Source organism: Parasteatoda tepidariorum, chromosome 4 (assembly GCF_982258835.1).
Source record: "Parasteatoda tepidariorum strain Cologne lab strain chromosome 4, Ptep-v5.0, whole genome shotgun sequence".
Classification (NCBI taxonomy): Eukaryota; Metazoa; Arthropoda; class Arachnida; order Araneae; family Theridiidae; genus Parasteatoda; species Parasteatoda tepidariorum.
Window position 1 is genome coordinate 121,777,201 of NC_141758.1, and position 22,685 is coordinate 121,799,885.

At 31.6% G+C, this 22,685-nt stretch overlaps 1 protein-coding gene across 2 annotated transcripts in view; it reads right to left on the reverse strand.

Annotated features, from left to right (window-relative positions):
* The window catches only part of LOC107437132 (uncharacterized), a 53,058-nt gene extending 34,523 nt beyond the window's left edge, over window positions 1-18,535 (reverse strand). The window contains exons 1-6 of one of the 2 annotated variants that reach the window (XM_016049040.5): window positions 18,408-18,535; window positions 16,861-16,920; window positions 12,419-12,453; window positions 10,546-10,613; window positions 8,215-8,457; window positions 5,347-5,424 (exon numbers count right to left, since the gene is read on the reverse strand). In XM_016049040.5, the coding sequence (XP_015904526.3) occupies window positions 5,347-5,424; window positions 8,215-8,457; window positions 10,546-10,613; window positions 12,419-12,453; window positions 16,861-16,895 (459 nt within the window). In that variant the 5' untranslated portion in view covers window positions 16,896-16,920; window positions 18,408-18,535. Of the gene's footprint in view, window positions 1-5,346; window positions 5,425-8,214; window positions 8,458-10,545; window positions 10,614-12,418; window positions 12,454-16,860; window positions 16,921-18,018 lie in introns of both variants that reach the window. The other variant, XM_016049039.5, reaches the window with a different exon arrangement.
* Window positions 18,536-22,685: the final 4,150 nt, after the last annotated feature.

A 22,685-nucleotide genomic window follows, 5' to 3' on the forward strand; every position in this document is an offset into this window, starting at 1 on the left:
ATATTGAAATTTGAAAAAATCATGAGAAAAGTGCAAGAAAAAAAAAAGATAAATAACAGACGAAAATTCATCAAAAACGTCAAAAATTACGATGGAATCATCACAAGTCAAACTTAGTACTAGATATATCTGGATTTGAAAAACTGTGAAAAGAACCGAAAAAATGATAATTAACGATGATTGAAAGGCACAAAATTTTACTTAAAAAATATAAAAAGGTGGAAAAATCTCTACCCTGTATTAAGCTACTAAATACTATTCTGGGGTCGCATTCATTTCATCGACAATCACTTCATCGACACACCATTTCATCGACACCACTTCATCGACAGGCCGTTTCATCGACTAGGTCATTTTGTCGACAGGCCGTTTCCTCGACAGGGTTGTTTCGTCGACAGGCCATTTCGTCGACAGGGTCATTTCGTCGACAAGTCATTTCGTCGACAGGGTCATTTCATCGACAAGTCATTTCGTCGACAGGGTCATTTCGTCGACAAGTCATTTCGTCGACAAGTCATTTCCTCGACAGGGTCGTTTCGTCGACAAGTCGTTTCGTCGACAGGGTCATTTCGTCGATAAGTCATTTAGTCGACAGGATCATTTCATCGACAAGTCGTTTCGTCGACAGGGTCATTTCATCGATATGATCGTTTCATCGACAGGGTCATTTCATCTTCATATAATTTCGTCGACGGGGTCATTTCGTCGACAGGGTCTTTTCGTCGGCAGGGTCATTTCGTCGACAGGGTCATTTCATCGACAGGGTCATTTCGTCAACAGGGTCATTTCGTCGACAAGTCATTTCGTCGACAGGTTCATTTCGTTGACAGGGTCATTTCGTCGTCAAGTCATTTCATCGACAGGGTCGTATCTTCACCTAGGTTATTACATTGACAGGGTAGTTTTGTCAGCAGGGTCATTTCGTCGACTGGGTCATTTTGTCGACAGGGTCATTTCATCAACATGGTCGTTTCATCGACAAATCACTTCGTCGACAGGCCGTTTCGTCAACAGGTCATTTCGTCGACATGATCGTTTCCTCGACAGGGTCATTTCATCGACAAATCATTTCGTCGACAGGGTTATTTTGTCGACAGGGTCATTTTGTCAACAGGGGTCATTTCGTCGACAATATTAAGAGAAGATTATTTTGTAGGCAAAGTCATGCGTAATTTTGAAACTAGTCTTATGATTCTTTTACAATAGACGTTATGCCCCTTGCACTTTTTTGTTATTTAGTATATTTCTGATGAAATTTTTTAAGCCTAGCCTGATGCAAAATCTTAATAGTATGTTGAAGTTGCCGGAAAAAAGCATTTCATTTGAAAATTGCCTACTCCTCTATTCATATCACATTGCAAAAACGAAACATTAATTGTATTTTACACATTCAAGTTGTATATTACACAATTTTTTTCTAATCATATTTAACACATTTGTTTCTAAAATTCATTTTTAATGTACATAATTGTAGATTATCATCGCAAAAGCAATTGCAACAACTATTGTGAATGATTCTTGATGTAGGGAGTGAAAGACGGGTGAAATTAGGAAGGAAAAAAAGACGGTATAAAATGAATCTGTGGGATAATGAAACCATGTGGTCGATAGATAATTTCAATGACAAGGTTTTTTCGTTAACAGGCCATTTCAGCTGCAAAAATTTTCTGTCGATAAAAAAGAAAATTATACTTATATAACGTTCCCCCGCAATGAGTAAAATGCATTAATACAGTTTAAAATCTTGTCCAAAAAAAAAGAGAAGGAAAAGGAACTTTTGCAATGATAACAATGGTGATGTTTACGAAGAATTTAATCCGAAAAACACAAACCTTTTAGATAGTTAGCTAGCAAGATTACTTCTTGTTTTATCAAAAATTTATATATTCCCTGTGTTTAGATATTTATTTTTTCAAGCTCAGTTGATTTTTTTTATATGCAAGTAATCGTTAATTTTGTTACTATTGACATATTAATAAAATTTTCTTACATGAAATTTCAATATTTATATATTTTCTCTTTAAAAGAAAGATCGATATAGGAAAAAAACAAACTAAGTTGTATGAGTGGCTATTACGACGGTTGGCGAGCGAAGTGAGCAACGGGCTGAACTTTATAGTATTATAAAAATCTTGGGAAAAAAATGCATGAGGGGAAAAATAAAATGAAAATCCAACTTGGAAAACATATTGGGAAATAATGTTGATAAATTTTTTTTTCTAATCCTCTTCCTCATGTCTTTGTAAGCTATTCTGCTGAAGAGGGAAGTTTCTGACAATTCTTGTGAAATTTAAATGAAATATTATTTTAAACAAAAATCTTGTTCTCGCATTTCCAGTTTATTTTATTTCTTATTTAATTAATTATTTATAACGTTGTGGCGTTTAATATGTATTTTATCCTATATGTTCCCTAAACATTTATAAGTTCTTTTACCTTATAAAATAAACTTCGTTAAAGTAAAAAAAAAAAAAAAAAAACTCACAATGACTCCACATCCTCGGTATGCGATGCAATCGAAATGATATAAAAAATGGTTCTAAATCAGAGGAGGGGAGGAAACCTGTCTAATTGGTTTTTATGATCTAAAACATTTGGGGAAAAAACGCAATTTACAAACAAATTGACAACATTATTGATATAACAAATAAATTGACTTTTGAGTTTATAATTGAGGAGAGTTATCTATATGCATCTGATTTTATTCCCATTAATGTTTTATTAAAATAAGTTCAGCAAACTTGTTTTTTTACTCAAATATTAAAATGTTTTTCTTTTCGATTTGCAAGAGAATAAAAATTTATTTAAATTAATAAAATTTGCAGGGAGAGTATATATTTTAGAGGCGAGCAATAAGTCCTTTAAAAAGTGTAAAGGTGTAAATTTTTTAATATCATGTTTGATATGTGTCCTGATAAGGAAATGTGAATTTTTGTTACCAAAACGAAAAAAGTGGAATTTTGAATGTTGATAGAATATTTTGTGGCTTTTGCTATGCGTGAAAATTTTTATAAATTGTTTTTCTCATTTGTAGTCTATTGAACAAACTTGATATTTTAAATACATATGCATTTTTTATTTTCATTTTTTCTACATTTTAGTTTTGAGTCTCCTGGCTTGTTCAGGCAGAAAATAATCAAAATTTTGGTTGGCGATAAGTCGTGCTAATAGTGGTCAGTAAGTGTTTGAAAATTGTGTTTTCATCCTGTGTAGAAAATCAGTTAAAAATTTCAGCAATTATACTAGTAAAAAATTGGTAAAATTTTAATAGCAAATTTTTTTTTCTTTTTTGTAGAGTAGGAGTTATTTATTCTTACATTTAAATTCCAAGCTTGACTTTTTGTTAATTTTCTTTTAAGCAAAATGTGTCTAATTTAAATCCTGCAAATAAAAAATGAATTAATTCATCATTTACTTACTACTATTATTATTCTTATTAAATTATACTATTATTATTTAATTATAATAATAGTATAATGCAAAAATAGTATAATTTGATAGTATTAGATTAGAATTGAATAATTAATACTATTATTAAATTCACTATTCATAGAAAAAACATATTTTGTGAAGACCAAACACTAACAGGCTTGCAACGTTACGCCCGTGCCTCTAAACAATTTTGGTAAGGTGAGTAGCACTTTAAATATTGTGGGAATCTACAACCGCCTCGGTAAATACCTAAACATCAAGCTAGTGTTCTTCGAAATCTCTAATAGTAGTAACGAAACTAAGACTCAATTCGATTGTTCGAATACGCATATTCCTGTCCTAATGTTAAAGATGCTGAACAAAAAGTTTAAAATTGCAATTAAAGTGAGCATTAAGAAATTACTTTTCCATCATAACAAACCTAGAATTTTTTTTCTACTTAAGCAGATATAATAATTAGGTCTATGATTATTTTCATTTCTGTGAGAATTCGACTGATGTCTATGTTTTTGTTAAAATTTATGTAAAAATGTTGAAAATTTTTACAGCAATAAATTTAGCTTTCCTCTCCTTGAAATAGTGTCTACATTTTCATTGTAATATATTTTAATTGCTTTCAATTCTAAAAATATATTTTATTAATTTGATTTGATATTAAAAACAATTTGATTGTTAACGTCACACTATATTAACTGTAACCACGGTGCGGATATCATGCTTGGTAATGTTCTGAAGACAATCCTTACCTATCCTAAAAATAAGTGTCGAGCTATTACGATTTAGATATAGAAAAGTAGATTTCGATACATCAACCGATTAAACGCTTCTCAACTACCTATTAATTAATTTAAAAAGCGAATTTCTTTTAGTGCAATTGGAACAATAAACCGCCATAAAGAATTTTACTTTAGTATAAAATTAAATAAGTGCATTTTTCTAATTAATAATAGAAATATTTAGATTAAATCTCTAAAATAGTTTCAGAATTACGCATGACACTAGCAACGAAATGACCCTGTCGACGAAATGACCCTGTCGACGAAATGACCCTGTCAACGAAAAGACCCTGTCGACGAAATGACCCTGTCGACGAAATTACCCTGTAAATGAAAAGACTCTGTCGACGAAATGACCCTGTCGGCGAAATCACTTGTCGACGAAATCACTTGTCGACGAAATGACCTGTCGACGAAATGACCTGTCGACGAAATGACTTGTCGACGAAATGACCCTGTCAACGAAATGACTTGTCGATGAAATGACCCTGTCGACGAAATGACCTGTCGACGAAATGACCCTGTCGACGAAATGACCCTGTCGACGAAATGACCCTGTCGACGAAATGACTTGTCGACGAAATGACCCTGTCGACGAAATGGCCTGTCGACGAAACAACCCTGTCGAGGAAACGGCCTGTCGACGAAATGACCTAGTCGATGAAATGGCCTGTCGATGAAGTGATTGTCGATGAAATGAACCAAACCCACTATTCTGTTACAATTCTAAACTACATTAACGTGCTTTGTGTATTTTAAAATACATTTAAAGTTGATACAAAGCTCACATTTTTAAAGATTCAAATATTTTTTTATACCCTATCAAACATTAATGAAAGATATTATAATAGCTACGGCTCTAAAACGAATTTCCATAAATTGATCAAAAAATATAACAAATTATTAATAAAAGATTTTTAGTATCAACGTTCTTCCCAAGTTAACATGGGAGCATAAACTAAACAAATGCTAATAGTTCAGTATTCATTAAGGTTCTGCAATTGATAAATACTCAGTCAGTAAATATAAAAGGTAATCAAATGTAGATGCAAAGATACTTGAGAAACAAATCAATAATTTCAGAAATATTTTGAACACTTCAATATTTTCAACATAAACACAGTGAAACTTTAAATACCTGACAGTAATAGTTTATGTCGACTATTTTGTAAAGTTTCCCGTTATTGTCGTGCTCTGGCCAGTTACGAAATGTCTCCTGTTAAAAATAGAAAACAAATTTGGTTTAGAATGAGCATACTTGTACAATCCATTAAATTATGCATTTGTAGATTATATAACAAGTTTAAAAAGAATAACTATCACTTTCATTTGAAATAATATTAGCACAACCCAGGTTTGGAGAGGGTTTTTTGCCAGGACAATGGCGAAAACCTAGTAAAAACCGGCAAAAACCAAATTATCTAAATTGCTGATAAAATATTATTACGAAATACTTGAAACAAATTTAAATGAATCATAAGGAATAATAATTTTGATACATTACATGAGAAAATTAATTTTAAAATATTAATAAAAGTGTAATAATTTTTAAAAGATAGAAAGTTTTTGACCTCTTTTCATTTTAGAATCCTTAAATAAATGTTTTTTTACAAATTGTATTTTTTTTACTTCCTCATAATAACTTTTGGTATGTATTATTTTACATTGTATCACTTCTACACTATATTTAAAGAGAGACATAAGAAAGCTAAGATGGATAAGCAATTTTAAAAAATTGCATTGATACTTGTATATTTTAATTAACGACACATGTTGATAGATATTTTATGTTTCAAATTATAGTTATATTAATGTAAAATAAGTTCATTTCACTGGAAAAAAGAGAATAATCGCAAATTTTCCAATCAACAATGTTTTAAACTACTAAAATACATTATGATTTAATTATGGAATAATAATTTTGTTAATTTTTTTTTTAATTATATATTTTTATAGAATATATTTAAATTTTAGGAATAATTTTGTATCAAAAATGTGTTTTTGCCCCCTAATAATGGAAAATATAGGTTTTTGCTATCCTACTTGGCAAAAACCTGTTTTTGCCAGGACTGTTTTTAGCGTGGTTTTTTCCACCTGTGGCAAAATCTTGCCAACCCTGGCACAACCAGTGATGTAACTTTGTCCCCCGGGGCAATAATGTTTTGGCCTTTTTAAAAACTTTCTGTTCTTGATATCATTTTAGCTATTTATGTATCATGCTACTTATGAAAAACAAGCTATTTGTTCACATATAAATTGGATTACAAAATATTGTAAGTTTTCCACATGGCAAAATCCTGAGTGAATTAAATTTTTTAAAAAAAAAACGATTTCTCAGGAACTCCTCAACCCATTTCGTTTTGTAATTTTTCATGTGGAATTAAGATGCTTTAAAATGAGGCTAAAAACCTTACACTTTTCAGACAATTATTAAATAAATAAATATTTACTAAAAGTTATTTTTTTGCCTGGAATTATCTTTAGATAATCAGGGGTCTGTCCAGGCCGAATTTACTATGCGGTACCTTCACAAATTCAACTTTAGGAAAATATTTTTTCCTAAAATTTCATTTTTGCATCCCTTAAGAAACGATAAATCCATATTTTTGTGTTGATAAATATAATTTTTCACAAATTATGTCCAAATTTTCACAAAACAGGTACCTCTCAGAAAAACCTAGACAGACCCCTGATAATAGAATTTTATAATTGTGTGCAAAATTTTGCAATTCTCTTAAAAAAGCTCTCGAGCTATGGCAAAAAATAAAATTAACATTTGGGGTTCCAATTCCTCACCTGACCAAATCATTGGGACCCTATTTCACATATTACCCCCAATACTACGGGGGGTTAGAAAATCTGTTGAATAAAAGTTACGTAGAGAAAGTATCTTTTTGTGCCACATTAAAATAAAATATTGTATGCACCAATTTATTAGCGTACTTGAGGTCTGGGGCCTCAACATTTCCAAAATCTAGTGGAATCACAAAAAGTATTCTTCTTTCACTTTATAAAGTCATCTCATAACTTATTGTTGCAACAGTTTAGGATAAAGATATATAGCTACTGTAATATAATTATCAAGTTATATTTCCAATCAGAATAATATTCCACTACGTAAAATTTTGTACAGCCAATGCATGCAATTAAAATAATAAATACGGAAAATTTTAAAGCAGTAGTAAAACTTTTTGCACCGTAAGTAAATAAGACAAAAAGTATTTAACAAGTTTGCACAGCAACTAAATATAAAATACAAATTTAAAATTTTATTCCAAAATTGTAAATCCATTTCTGTATAAATAATTTTCCATTTGGATTAACTTTTAATTTTAACTGTTTGCAAGGCCCAGGGCCCCACTTAGCCTGATTGGGGTCGGGGACAAAAACTTCTTTGGGGGGTCCTTCTGCTTCACTAATGAAGAACCGATCTTTACGGAGGTATTTAAATTTTTCACCTCATATAACAAGAAAATTGACTAGAATCTCCAATGGTCAGACGAAATATCGTCTTGCCCACTTTTGAGATTTTCTGACAATTCTATGTCCATCATGCCGAATGCAGTTTTCTGATTGTTAACTTTGCCATCGAGCTGCGAAAAATTCATATCCTTGCTGACATCAGGGTGGAATCTAGCTAAATTTTCGCAATGACGATGGCTCTACGAAGCAGATCAGAGGTGCGTATTTTTGTAAGCATATCGCATTTTGCGATGTGTAAAAATACAGGCTTTGGATTGGCCCAATGTGTCCATCGTCATTGCGAAAATTTAGCTGAATTCCGCCCTAGAAAGCCATGGATTTACAAAATATAGATATTTTGTGTTCATACAACAGATTAATGAAGAAGCTAACATAAAACTGACAGATTTTACACAGTACTGATATTTTGTTTAAAAAAAGTTCATTAAAGAAGGAAACCTAAAAAAAACTTTCTATTCGATTTTGGGACCCCTCTGATGTGGAGCCAGGAGCAACCGCCTTTGGAAATGCCATTAAAACTCACTTTTAGCTGTTTCTTTTTGTCCAGAACTCTGTCAATTGAATACATTAAGAGCTCTTTCAATCTAGTACAGGAAAAACTCTCCTTATCACCAATTATGGAATCCTGCTGACATTCTGTACAAGCACCTTCACTATCAAAAAAAGTAGGACTTCTTATACATTTGGCATGATAAACTCTAGGGCACTGAGAGCAACCTTTCCCCTGCTTTGATAAAGTATGGCAAATCCAACAAAATTTGTCAACCTGAAATAAAAGAGATATTTAGACATACAAAATTTTTCATAATATTGACATGCTTTTGCAGGGTGCATAGCCAAATCTTTTCACAAAAAATAAGCACTTTTTAAGCACTCAAAAAATATTTTTAAGTACTATATACATTAACAAAATAATTTTCAAAGACTCTACATGATCATGATAAAATAACTCATTTCTGACAAAGAACACTTTTTCTTGATTATATTAGCCATTACAAAATGATCAAGAGAAATTTTTGGTGAAATATCAGAGGGACGAAAACAAAGCCTGAAATTGAGAATATTTTTTGCAAAATGTAGCAGAGTGACACACGAGAGTGCAATAGTCTCACCGAACCCAGTTCAGTAGACGCATATGCGGACAGTATTTCATCAAACATGTAAAATGATGGGTGCTCTCAAATGCTATGGACAGGCGTTACGTTGAAATAGGTTGTGGGTGGATGAATTGTGAAAATGTTGAATAGAACAGTATGAAAACTATGCTTTTTGCATAATTCGTGGCAAAAATCAAGAGGGTAGGTAAGAAAAGTCTTATTTTGGAAAAGGAAAAAAACTCTTCAAAAACGCAAAATGGAAAAAGCACCTTTCAAAAATGCTACGCAATCTGTATAACACTCAGCATTAAAATAATAATTCTTAGTGATTAATTTTATTTGTAAGAATCTTAGTGATTAATTTTATTTTTAAGAGTCTACGTATTCAATGAACAAATGCTTTGGCTCCCTTGCATATGGACATTCCTATCAGAGTTCAGTTCATAACAGCCAAATTACTTTTCATCAGAAAGCGCCCTAAGTAAAAAATAGCATTTTTTACTTTCTCCCTTTGCAAAAAAATATTTTTTAACTGTTTCTATATAATCCACATTCTAGTTGCCCAATTGTAATAAAACAGGAGACTTGACGGGCAAGCATAATGACTGTTCTTAATATAGATTTCAAAGCTGTTATCAAATATGAAGTGGAAAAAGTATCCATAGGTAGCTGCAAATTAATATTTAAACAAGGAAAAAAATATACCTTTTTTGATATAACTTTCCAAAACTAGACCTAAGAAACAAAATCTAAGTTTCGCTAAAATTTGCACTTTTTGTTAGTGCTTATTAAAATTAAAACGTCTTTCTCTTCTGAAATCAATAACATGAGAAATTAACTATTTTATTGTACATTAGAAAAGAAGGAGAATAGATAAAAAATAAATTTGTTGAATAATTTAATCAACTGATTAATATTAAACATGAATGAACATTTAACCAGACTTTTCAGACTGAGGACATTTTAACTCAATAATTAACCAAATCAATCTTTATGCAACTTAAATTAAATTAAACTAAACTCAGAGATCGACGGCTCGTAGAGGGCAAAGGCCTACTGTGCCCATTTCAGTTTTCTTGACCATTGGGATGCAAGAGCAGATGTTCCGCTTGGGCGATCAACTCAATGCGAATCCTCCAATGTTTAGTTCCCAACAACGCTCGGTACTAATTTTATCGACCCACCAAAGGGACGAGAGGTCGAGTCGACCTCGGCCGGCTCGAGGACCAGTAGCACGACAGCACAACCACTCAGCCACATAAATTAAAATTAAACAAAATATTAAGATATAATGCATAAACATGCAAGGTAAATAAAAAATAAAAACAATAAAAAAAAGGCTTTCTTTTTTTAGATTTGTTCATTAATAAATATTACAGATAAGTTAATTCAAAACTTTTTTTTGTAGGAGATAAAAAAAAAATACTTTTCACCAGAATAAGCAAAAAAAATTTTTTTTTAATTTATAACAAAAATATAAGGTAAATTTATGCATAATTTAATTAAGTAACTCAGTAATTTTTCTTTCTTCCTTTAACTAACAAAAAATTATCTTCATTAATCGCAAAAAATAATAAAGTAAACTAAACATGGGGAATATTTACATAATCACGTGAGCCAAAATAGTATTAAAATTTAGAGGAAGCAACTAAACATCTAAGTTACCAGTAATAAAAAATTTTTGGTGCGTTGGCATGAATAGAATACAATATCAAAAAATCCTCCAACAATGAATTAAATAAGCATAAATGATTTACCTTATTAATGTGCATCTTTCCTGAAGGTAAATTTCCTGTTTGATTCTGTTTCAAACACTTTTGCTTTTCTATAAGAAATAAATGAGTAGAATTAAGAGAAACAATACATTATGGAAACAATGAACATTAACAAAAAATACAAATAAAATGTTTTAAAACAGCGAATTTTCAGATATCTTTGAAAAAAAAAAAATAGGAGTATAGTACTTCTTTAAAAACAATATAACTTAAGTAATCATGAAGAAAATAGCTTTGATATCTATGAATAGCATTAAAGCACCAGAAATTTCCCCATAAAAGGTACAAAACCAAGAAGATTTTATAAAACGATATAATTTTATGTAAATTATTATACACACATTAAATAAGTACTTTATATACATACATTATGTAAATTATCATGCACATGCCAGGGGTCTGTCTAGGGTATATTTACTACCGTTTAGCGGCACCTTCACAAAGTCAACTTTAGGAAAAACGGTAGTTTCACAAAATACTTTTAAAAAAGTAAGTTCGCATGCAAACCCCCTTCTCCTTGCAATCTAGGTAAAAGAGGAGCTTTTTTGCCAGATGTCTTTTACGAAAAGGTAGCACATGTTTGGTCAGATACAGCAATCCAACTGTTCGCTGACGCCATATCAAAGCGAACTTAGCCGAGTTTTATAAAATGAAACGAGAGTCTCCCTTTGTAAACTTTACAGAAAGTCAAAATTCGAACATTATTCTAAACATTCGAACACTATCTTAAACACTATTGTAAATTTATTCTAACTGATCTTTATTTTTTATGAAACATTTCTTTTCTCAGTGAAACTTTTTTTTGTATGATGTTCTTTCTTTCATTTTTTGAAAGAACAGGATAAAAACATTTCATATCTTAATAAAATCTGACTATGAGTAGGGATTTTGTTACAAATTCAGATATTCCGAACATCGGAACACTGTAAAATTGGGGGGAGGGTATATTCCATTTTCAAAATTAGATTTTTTGGCAATCTAAATCCATGACTTTCCATGATTCTTTTTTAAGAGTAGTTAAAATCATGACATTTCATGACAAATTTTGTTCAATACCGAAATCCATGACTTTCCAGGTGCGCAGATACCCTGTAAATTTCTCCATGAAAAAATTCCCCATTATTTCTGATCCATCATTTTAGCTATTAAAAGATGTGAGTAGTTTTTTTTACACCTTTATTCTGACAGCATTATAGTATTTTTGCTAGTATTTATAGCATCTCTTTTCCCTATATATATATATTTAATAAATCAATTATTGATAACAAGGTAAAAATTATTTTAAAAAATATCATTTTCGTTTTAATTAAAAGTATTTAATTTTCAGAAAATATGTCACTAAGTTTACTGATAAAAATATTTAATGTTTAGAACATCAATTTTAAGATAAAAATTATCATATTTGTCACCAACATGTGTGCAACCCTTCACTCACTCAAAAAGATTGTGCACCCCTAAATTTTAGTTGCATTTTTTTAAATTTTAATTGTCAATGAAAAGCTGAGTAACAAAATGATTTTGAATAAGAATTTTTCATGAGCTTTAACAATAGCTTGAAAATATACAAAAATTGGAAGAAAACAATCAAATTTGGAACTAGACTAAACATATCAAAATGTTCCACGAGGATTTATAAGGATAGCAATGACACATTTAAGCATACCAAGAGCAAAATATTCCATGCTCAAATGCATCATATAATTCAAGAGGTAAAAGTATACATGGTCAAACATCATAAGTACATATTGGATTGAAAAAAAAAATACATTTAAAGATTAATCCTTAGCCTTACAGGGATAGACTGAGGAATATATTAAAATATTTCTTTGCACATAAAAGAAAGCACAAAACTAACCTTTGTCTTTAGTTATCCACTCCTTACTATTTAATCTAAAAAATTAACAAACGAAATTAGTATAATACAATAACTTTAAATACACACTCTTTTAAAAAAAGTTGAATTTTGTTGCACTGATTTTAATAGACATTAAAGATTCTGAAAATAAATGGAAGAATAGAGAAAGTATAGTTTAAACTAGAAAAATTACAGAATCATATTGCCTTCTAATTTTTTAAAGAGGCATAAAAAATATTCGGCCACCATTCGGGCCCTTAGGCCAAATATCTTTTGGAAAATATCTACCAACAAATTTTCTTTGAATTTAAATAGGTTTAATAAAGAATAGTCTAAAATCATATTTTTAACGATACATTATTAGAAATAGTTTTCAGATGCATTTCTCAAGTTCTAAAAAATCATGTGCTTGCACAAAAGTTTTTTATTTGCAAATTTATGCTTTGGAAGACAAATGGAAAAATTACTGCTGCTTTTTTTAAAAATTATATTCGAGCAAGTCTATTTAGTTGTTTTTTTCTTGTTGTTTATTAAAATAACCAGCAACATAGATTACTGTGATTTTAAATGTTAAAGTTTTGTTTTAAGAACAATTGTTTTTTGTTTTACAATTGCGTTTTTTATTACGATACAACATTTTTGAAAATGCAGTTCGATTAAACTTTATTATTTTATCATCACTTTTTTATAAAAACACAGCATTTTGTCTTTTAAAAACCAAAAAATGGCTTTTGTTTTTGCTACCATCGAGGTTTTTTTTAAAAAAGAAAGAAAAACTTAACTATGTTTTTATAATGATGGGGCTATTTTTGAGAGTGTTTCTACAAGGCTTCATTCTTTTCCTTTTCCTGAAAAAATAGCTATTGGAAAACTAAGATGTTCAGTTTTAAAATTTTCTATCAAGAATTAAAACAAATTTTTATTTTTTCTATTCCTCTTTTCTATCTACATATTACTTTGTTTTTATGAGAGTTTTTAAGATAGCACAGCATTTTTAAAATGTGTTTTTGATACACTATATTTCTTTCTACTATTTAATTCTGCTTTATAGATGTAGGTACCTTTTTCTGAAAAATATCACTTTGGTTTGAAAATTATTTTGGAAAGCATTAAAGGTCTGATTCGAGAGGATATTTTTTCCTATTACTATCTTTTTCTCAGTCTAACAACTTTTTACTTAACATAAACAAGTTTTTATTTTTACTACTACTATAAACAAGTTACTACAAGGGATTACTATAAACAAAATTTACGATATGTAATTATTATTTTTACCCGTAAATACTAACAATCAAACAACTCTTTCCTGTGCCATACCATTTAGCTTCTACAACATTACAGTGCCCGCCGCTAATAAAATCACCGGATAATAAAATCAGCCGCTTTATAAAATCAAATCAGCAAGACCCGAATCGTTACAATATTAATACATGTTAAAAACATCCTTTAATAAAATCAACACCGCCGCTTTTTAAAATCAAAATTTTGACTACATAATAAATCAAAAGTGCGATATTTCAGCTTCTTTTGTCCTTATTTATAAAATTTTAATTTTTCGAAGTTTAAAGACTTTTTTAGAAGAAGCAATAGTTACTCACAAGCCTGTGAAACTGGTGTGGTTAGCACTTTCCTGCGATATTCATAGTGTAAGAGTTAAGGAAAAATGTGGGTGGTAAGCGGCGAGTTCATAGAAATCAATTTAACAGTGTCAATTCCTTGACTTGAATGAAGTTTGGAGAAACCCATCTCATTCAACAGGGGGTCGAAGGGGTTGAATTCTTATCTTACTTTTTATTGAATGAACCATAGAAGGGAGAGAAAGAAGTTTCTTTTGTTATCTATCTTAACAGAGAACATGAATAGATTTCCAAAAACTGTCTGTGCGCATGTTCCATATTATTTAGGCAAGGCCATTTGAGTAAATTATAGTTAGAGCACATATCATTTTTAAGTTCGTTTGGTGCTAAATTTTATCAGCATGCCGAAAAGGAAGGATTTGAGTCTTAAAGATAAATTCGAAGTGTTGCAAAACTATGATAAGCTTCCTAAATGTAGTCAACGTGAAGCTGCAATTAAATTAGGGATTTCCCAAACTGTTCTTTTCAACATTCTGAAACAAAGGATAAATATTTCTGAGGAAATAAAAAAGAATGGAAATCTGTCAAGAAAGCGTAAGCGTGAAGGAAAATTGGAGGAAATTGAAATGGCTCTGTTAGAATGGTTAAAAAATGCACGCGAACGAAGAATTCCAATTTCCCGTGGAATTTTATTTCACAAAGCACAGGACTTTGCTAACTTATTTGGTGATTCTGATTTTAAAGCTACAGATGGGTGGCTAACCCGATGGAAAGAACGCAACAACATTGTCTATCGTAAATTGCATGGTGAAAAGCAAGATGCTGATTTTAGCTCTGCCGCCGATTGGGTAAATGACGTGTGGCCAACACTCATCAAAGACTATAAACCAGAGCAAATTTTCAACACAGATGAAACAGGATTATTTTTCCGAGCACTTCCTGAACACACACTGCTGTTTAAAAATGAATCGACTGGTGGATGTAAAAAAATGAAGGAAAGACTAACCGTGCTGCTAACATGCAACATGACAGGAACTGTGAAAAAAAATCCTTTAGTGATAGGAAAGAGTTTAAAACCTCGATGTTTTAAAGGAGTAAAACACCTGCCCACCAGTTATGCCAACAGCTATAACGCATGGATGACATCCAGCATCTTCACAAAATTTCTTCTTGAATGGGACAAGGAGCTGAAAAATGAAAAGGTCGTTTTACTTTTAGACAATTGTTCTGCGCACCCTGCTGATGAGGACTTGAGTTTGAAAAACATTAAATTAGTGTTTTTGCCACCCAACACTACAGCTATTATTCAACCCCTTGATCAGGGAATCATAAGATCATTCAAGTTTCATTACAGAAAAATGGTTGTTCAAAAAATCATTAGTGACATAGACTGTGACAGCTCTTCGGAACTCTTAACTGCAAACAAACTATCGAAATCCCTTACGATTTTGGAATCAATGCATTTGATTCGTAACTCATGGGACATTGTTTCAACCCAAACAATATCAAATTGCTTTAAAAAGTGTGGATTAAGCACTGGTGATGGAGCTGATAACTGTTTCGAAGAAATGCTCAGCAATGAAGAAAATGATATGGACGAGAATTTTTCATGTTACGTAGCTATTGACGATCACCTACAAACATCAGGAGAAAAATCTGATTCTGAAATTGTTACTGACATCAAAAATTGCAAAGTTATTTCCAATCAAGAAATGGAGGAATCAGACTCAGAAGATGAAATAAACTCATCTGTGCCATCTTCAACGGAAGTCAGAAAAGCACTTAATGTATTGCGGCAAGCTTTAGAACAAAGAGGAGGAAATATCGAAAACTATAAAAACTTCTATAAACTCTCAAATGATGTTGAAAAGTTAATTTTAAATAGTGCAACTCAAGCAACCATTGATCGGTTTTTTGCAAAAGTTTTGTAAATTTAATCTTATATAGGGTTTTACTTTATTAAAATAATTAAATTAGTTGAATAAACCATTAATGTTGTCATTATTTCAGCTTTTGAAGTGTGTGCATTTAGAATATATTTTAAAAATGTGATTTTTTTCTTCAAATGCTGAATCGCCTCTTAATAAAATCAGCCGCTTAATAAAATCAAAAGAGCATAAAACGAAAGTGATTTTAATAAACGGCGGGCACTGTATCTTAAATTAATACAATCTATATGAAATATTTGGAAGTTAAACTTAATAAAGAATATTTTTAATTTTGAGAGTAGTTAGGGATGGTAGAATTGTTTTCGACAACCTTCATCTATGAAAAGGTACCCCACCATAGAATTGAGTTAACATATATACAAGTGAATTGGAATATTTTTGTATTACAGTACTCCCCCCACAGGAGTTTTATCTGTGATAGAAATCGATGAACGGAAACCACTAGTTCATTCAGTGCTGTTTTGTAAGAAGCCGGGAGAGCTGTATTAAGATCACCATACTTTTGAGTTATGATCGTGAGAGCTGTATTAAGTTCACGGTCGTTATCTTTCCTAAGTTGCCACGAGCAGTCGAGTGTATACAGGCCAATAGTGTGATTGATCAAGACGGAGTAGCGACAACGCAAGGAGGTGGATAATGTCGCAAGTAGAAAGTCAACTGTCCCATGTGGACAATCCATCGAAGTGGGCATTTCTGTCAAGGTAGACGTGTTCACATCACACCTAAATGTGGGGGGAGTAGAAATCGACAATGTCAAACTTCATCTATGAAAAGGTAAGTCAACATAGAATATTTTTGTAGCGGTAGATACAAATATTTTCAATTTTGAGAATAATAACCCCTTAATGAGAGAGTTAATAAACTAAAAAAACACAGTCGGTTATCTTGTGCACTTATAAGATAATTTAAATATTACTTGGATCTCAGTTTATTTCTTGCTCTCAAATCCATATTTCAGGCACTTTCATTCAATTACCTACAATAAGATTAAATTTCAAAATTATATTATTATGGAACAATAAATATAGAAGTAAATTTCAATTAATTACTTTAAAATTAAATATAATTAATACAGGGTGCGTAGCCAAATCTCTCAACAATCACCTTTTAGTACTTTTTAAGCACTCAAAAAATATTTTTAAGCTGCGCACCATATACAATAACAAAATGCTAGATAATTTTCAAAGAATTTACATGATCATGATAAAATAACTAGTTTCTGACAAAGAACAATTTTCTAGATTATATTAGTCACCATAAAAAGATCGAGAGATATTTTGGTGCGATATCAGAGGGTGGAAAATGACGTCTGTAATTGAGAATATCTTGCAAAATGCAGCAGAGTTGCACAAGAGAGTGCAATAATCTCCTCGAACCAGTTCAGTAGAAGCACATACGGACTCACAAGTATTTCATCAGGGCGTTTTCATACACTACGACAAAATGGATTGTTGTTGAATGAATTGAGAAAACGTTGAATAGAAAAATGTGAAAAGCACGCTTTTGCATAATACGTGGCGAAAATTGACACAGTAAAGAAAAAAATCTTATTTTTGAAAAAGGAAAATTAAGCACTTTTCAAAACACCCAATGACAAAAGCACCTTTAAGGGCTTTTAAAAAACAAAAATAAGCACCTTTAAGCGCTTTTTAATAGCGCTATGCACCATGTAATAATCATATTTTTTAGTATAATATAATAAATACTTGTAGCCAAAAAAAGCTTTTTCAAATAGTAATGAAATAGAACCCATGTTTTGATTCTTCTAGATTATAAGGAACAAACAGTGGATCTGGATAAATAGAAAAATTATTAAGCATTAAAAAAAAAAAAAAAAATCCAAGCATAAAAAGTAGCAGGGTTCAAGTTTGGACGTCCTAGACTGGTTCTGAACAGGATACTTGAGTTTTACTGTCCTAAACTGTCCAATACCTTGAACATTGGTAAAAATTCTATATGTGTAACCATTGTACATATAATAATTACATATACAGTCAAACCCAACTATAATCGAGAACGCAATAAATGAATTATAAATTTGGAATTTTTTTAAAAAAACACAGAAGAGGTTTGCCTAGGTGTTTATGTGTTTCATCATTGGAGTTAGCCGCCTTCTGTGACGTCTTTTTTAGTTTCTCGCGGGCCGCTGCTCGGAAATCGCCAAAACTTGGCTATTATACTGTCGCAGATCACGATCCGGAAATCCTACCCCTATCTAATGCACACTTGGGCAAACTTAACACGCTTCTTCAAAATAAATAACTGCAAGTGTAAAATAAATTTCGTTTCTTGATGACTGTAGTTGGCGCGACAGATTACGATACTGAATTTCATATAACAATTATAAAATTGAAATAACACAGGTGAAACAACATGGATTAGCAGATCCAATTCAAGGTCTGAATCTATAGATCTAGGAAAAATAATCATAAGTTTTTGCTCTGCATATAACTTAATACATACTTTATTAACGGAAAAATTCTCAAAATTAAAAACAATAAACGGGTAAAAAATAAACATAAGACAAGAAGGAGCGTGTTTCTTGATTTTATTTTCCCGCAAAGTGTTGTTGCCATTTTCAATAAAAGAAATATAGTTGCTTCAATTATATTCTCACTAAGGCTCTGATTTCACTAGAAGACGTTGCAAGCTTTTAAGTGTCTTTTTTTATTTTTTTATTCTTTTTTTTGTGAAGCTATTTGTTCACAACGTGATCATTGTATTTTGAGACTCTCTTGCGTAGAATTTCTTGCATTTGTTACCTGATGTATTATTTGTGCTTAAAAGAAGAATCGTTTCAAGAATAGTCATTTGAAGACCACCCTTACAGAAAAATTAAAGGGTACAAATGAGGTTGCTAGTAAGTCGTTAGGTTAAAAAGGGTGCAAATAAATACCTCAAAATTGTCCTCAAATATGTCTTAAATATACCTCCAGAGGTATATATGTATCAACCTGAGGTGTTTCATCATATATCTGTGGACAGGTAGATATTTACTACTTTAAGGTGTTTGGTTTTTCAACCTTCATTGGTACAACATACATTTGCAGGCTTATGTGCTCAATTAAGGCTTATAAACCTTTGTCAAGTAGAAGAACAGATAGCACAATACAGAGAAAGACATCACAAAGAATAAATCTAGGGTTACGGCGGGATTCGAACCCGCCATTCCCACGCTTAACAGAATGTTTGGCGGGTGATACCGCTCGGCCAGGGAGGCCCCTTTTCAACCTTAAGTTCTTACGTATTGTGGAGGTACGATTTTTGAGAGAAATAAGTAGACATGCTACTTTTAATAATATTTACATAATCATTGCCAGATTAACCACTGAGCAAACTAAGCACGTGCGTGCGGCACCTGAAGTAAAAGGGCACCACAAAGCATTAATGAGAATTTTTTTTCTTCTCTAGATATATTTTTCTTTCACATTTTAATTCGATTATATTGTTGTAGTTGTAGTTCATTTACGTCGCACTAGAGCTGCACAATGGGCTATTGTCGACGGTCTGGGAAGCATCCCTCAGGACGATCCGAAGACATCCCAGATAGCAATATAAGGTTTTTTCAACACAACAAAAATCTTTTCATGCAAACCTAAAAAGGGTTTTTTACACGGTTTACGTGTAAACCTTCTAACCTTAAAACGAGGTCTGCGACAATCTGCTCTATTCTACGCACATTACCCTAATCCAAAACCTTGGAAAACAACCTTCAACATAACAACCTTAAAACGAGGTTGTCTTAGGGTTTTCAAGCGGGAAAAAAAACCTTGAATAAAGCTAGTTCCAAGATGAAAATCATCTTAAATCTACATAATTATAAGGTTTCCGTTTGCAGCGTTTTCGTATGCTCAGCTAAAATCTACCCTGTCATAAGATTTTCATTGACAATACAATTTAATGCTATTGCTAGTGTACGTCGGCTAAAACGTCATTCTGATGTCATCTTTGATGTCATCTCTCCCACGATTGCATGACGGCGCGTTTCATTATTTGTTTTATATTTTACTTCTTATAGCTTTCCCAGTCCGAGGAAAATTCTCCTTTCCATCAATTTTGCTTGATTATTTTGGGGAAAATAGTCGTTTTTTATCAGTCTGACTTACTTTGATATAGGAACTTAATGATGTACAAGTTAAAATATCGTTTAATATGAAATTTTTTATTTTATTTAACGATTTGATTGATAAAAACACAAAATAAATAGAACATATGTAATACTCAAGTCCCGCAGTGGACTGATCGTTAAGACACGGTTCCCAGCAGATCACCGAAGTCAAGCATCACTGGCTGCGGTCAGTGTGCGGATGGGTGATCCACTTGGATCAGTCTGCGTAGGGACCGAGGGAGTGCGGTATTGGTCCTCGTTAAACTGTGCTACCGTAAAGTGCTATATAAAACTCTAATTTCTGGCAGAGTTTGAAAATTATAAGTTAATATTAAAGGGAGTTACGTAGTGAGTCGTGTGCGTAACTCCGGAGTCGAAATTTATCCGTTTTTCAGCTATTATTCCCTCTTTCCCAAAGAAAAATAATTACTTTTATATATATACCACTTTATTCTCCCTGAAATATCGAAAAATAAATTTTAAAAAGTAAAATAATGTAAATAGAAAAAAAAATTAAAAATTAATCCGTGACCAGGTTCGAACCCCTGATCACCGATTCAACAAACTTCTTTACCCATGGCGCTAAATACCACAACACGACTCACACGTTGCTTCCACGAATATATAGCTTAAAGAACTTCCTTCCCGTTAATTAATAAAATCTATTTTGGCCCTATATGTGGCCCCTAATTAGTGTATAAAAATTTTCTTTATTACGATTGTTTGGTATATAAAACTCTAATTTCTGGTAGAGTTTGAAAATTATAAGTTAATATTAAAGGGAGTTACGTAGTGAGTCGTGTGCGTAACTCCGGAGTCGAAATTTATCCGTTTTTCAGCTATTATTCCCTCTTTCCCAAAGAAAAATAATTACTTTTATATATATACCACTTTATTCTCCCTGAAATATCGAAAAATAAATTTTAAAAAGAAAAATAAAGTAAATAAAAAAAAAATTAAAAATTAATCCGTGACCAGGACCGAACCCCTGACCACCGAGTCAACAAACTTTTTTACTCATAGCGCTAACAACCACACCACGACTCACACGTTGTTTCCACGAATATATAGCTTAAAGAACTTCCTTCCCGTTAATTAACAAAATCTATTTTGGCCCACTATGTGCCCCCTAATTAGTGTATAAAAATTTCCTTTATTGCGATTGTTTGGTATATAAAACTCCAATTTCCGGCAGAGTTTGAAAATTATAAGTTAATATTAAAGGGAGTTACGTAGTGAGTCGTGTGCTTAACTCCGGAGTCGAAATTTATCCGTTTTTCAGCTATTATTCCCTCTTTCCCAAATAAAAATAAATACTTTTATATATATACCACTTTATTCTCCCTGAAATATCAAAAAATAAATTTTAAAAAGTAAAATAATGTAAATAGAAAAAAAAATTAAAAATTAATCCGCGACCAGGACCGAACCCATGATCACCGATTCAACAAACTTCTTTCCCCATGGCGCTAACAATCACAACACGACTCACACGTTGCTTCCACGAATATATAGCTTAAAGAACTTCCTTCCGGTTAATTAACAAAATTTATTTTGGCCCTATATGTGTCCCCTAATTAGTGTATAAAAATTTCCTTTATTGCGATTGTTTGGTATATAAAACTCCAATTTCCGGCAGAGTTTGAAAATTATAAGTTAATATTAAAGGGAGTTACGTAGTGAGTCGTGTGCGTAACTCCGGAGTCGAAATTTATCCGTTTTTCAGCTATTATTCCCTCTTTCCCAAAGAAAAATAATTACTTTTATATATATACCACTTTATTCTCCCTGAAATATCGAAAAATAAATTTTAAAAAGTAAAATAATGTAAATAGAAAAAAAAATTAAAAATTAATCCGTGACCAGGATCGAACCCCTGATCACCGATTCAACAAACTTCTTTACCCATGGCGCTAAATACCACAACACGACTCACACGTTGCTTCCACGAATATATAGCTTAAAGAACTTCCTTCCCGTTAATTAATAAAATCTATTTTGGCCCTATATGTGGCCCCTAATTAGTGTATAAAAATTTTCTTTATTACGATTGTTTGGTATATAAAACTCTAATTTCTGGTAGAGTTTGAAAATTATAAGTTAATATTAAAGGGAGTTACGTAGTGAGTCGTGTGCGTAACTCCGGAGTCGAAATTTATCCGTTTTTCAGCTATTATTCCCTCTTTCCCAAAGAAAAATAATTACTTTTATATATATACCACTTTATTCTCCCTGAAATATCGAAAAATAAATTTTAAAAAGAAAAATAAAGTAAATAAAAAAAAAATTAAAAATTAATCCGTGACCAGGACCGAACCCCTGACCACCGAGTCAACAAACTTTTTTACTCATAGCGCTAACAACCACACCACGACTCACACGTTGTTTCCACGAATATATAGCTTAAAGAACTTCCTTCCCGTTAATTAACAAAATCTATTTTGGCCCTATATGTGGCCCCTAATTAGTGTATAAAAATTTCCTTTATTGCGATTGTTTGGTATATAAAACTCCAATTTCCGGCAGAGTTTGAAAATTATAAGTTAATATTAAAGGGAGTTACGTAGTGAGTCGTGTGCTTAACTCCGGAGTCGAAATTTATCCGTTTTTCAGCTATTATTCCCTCTTTCCCA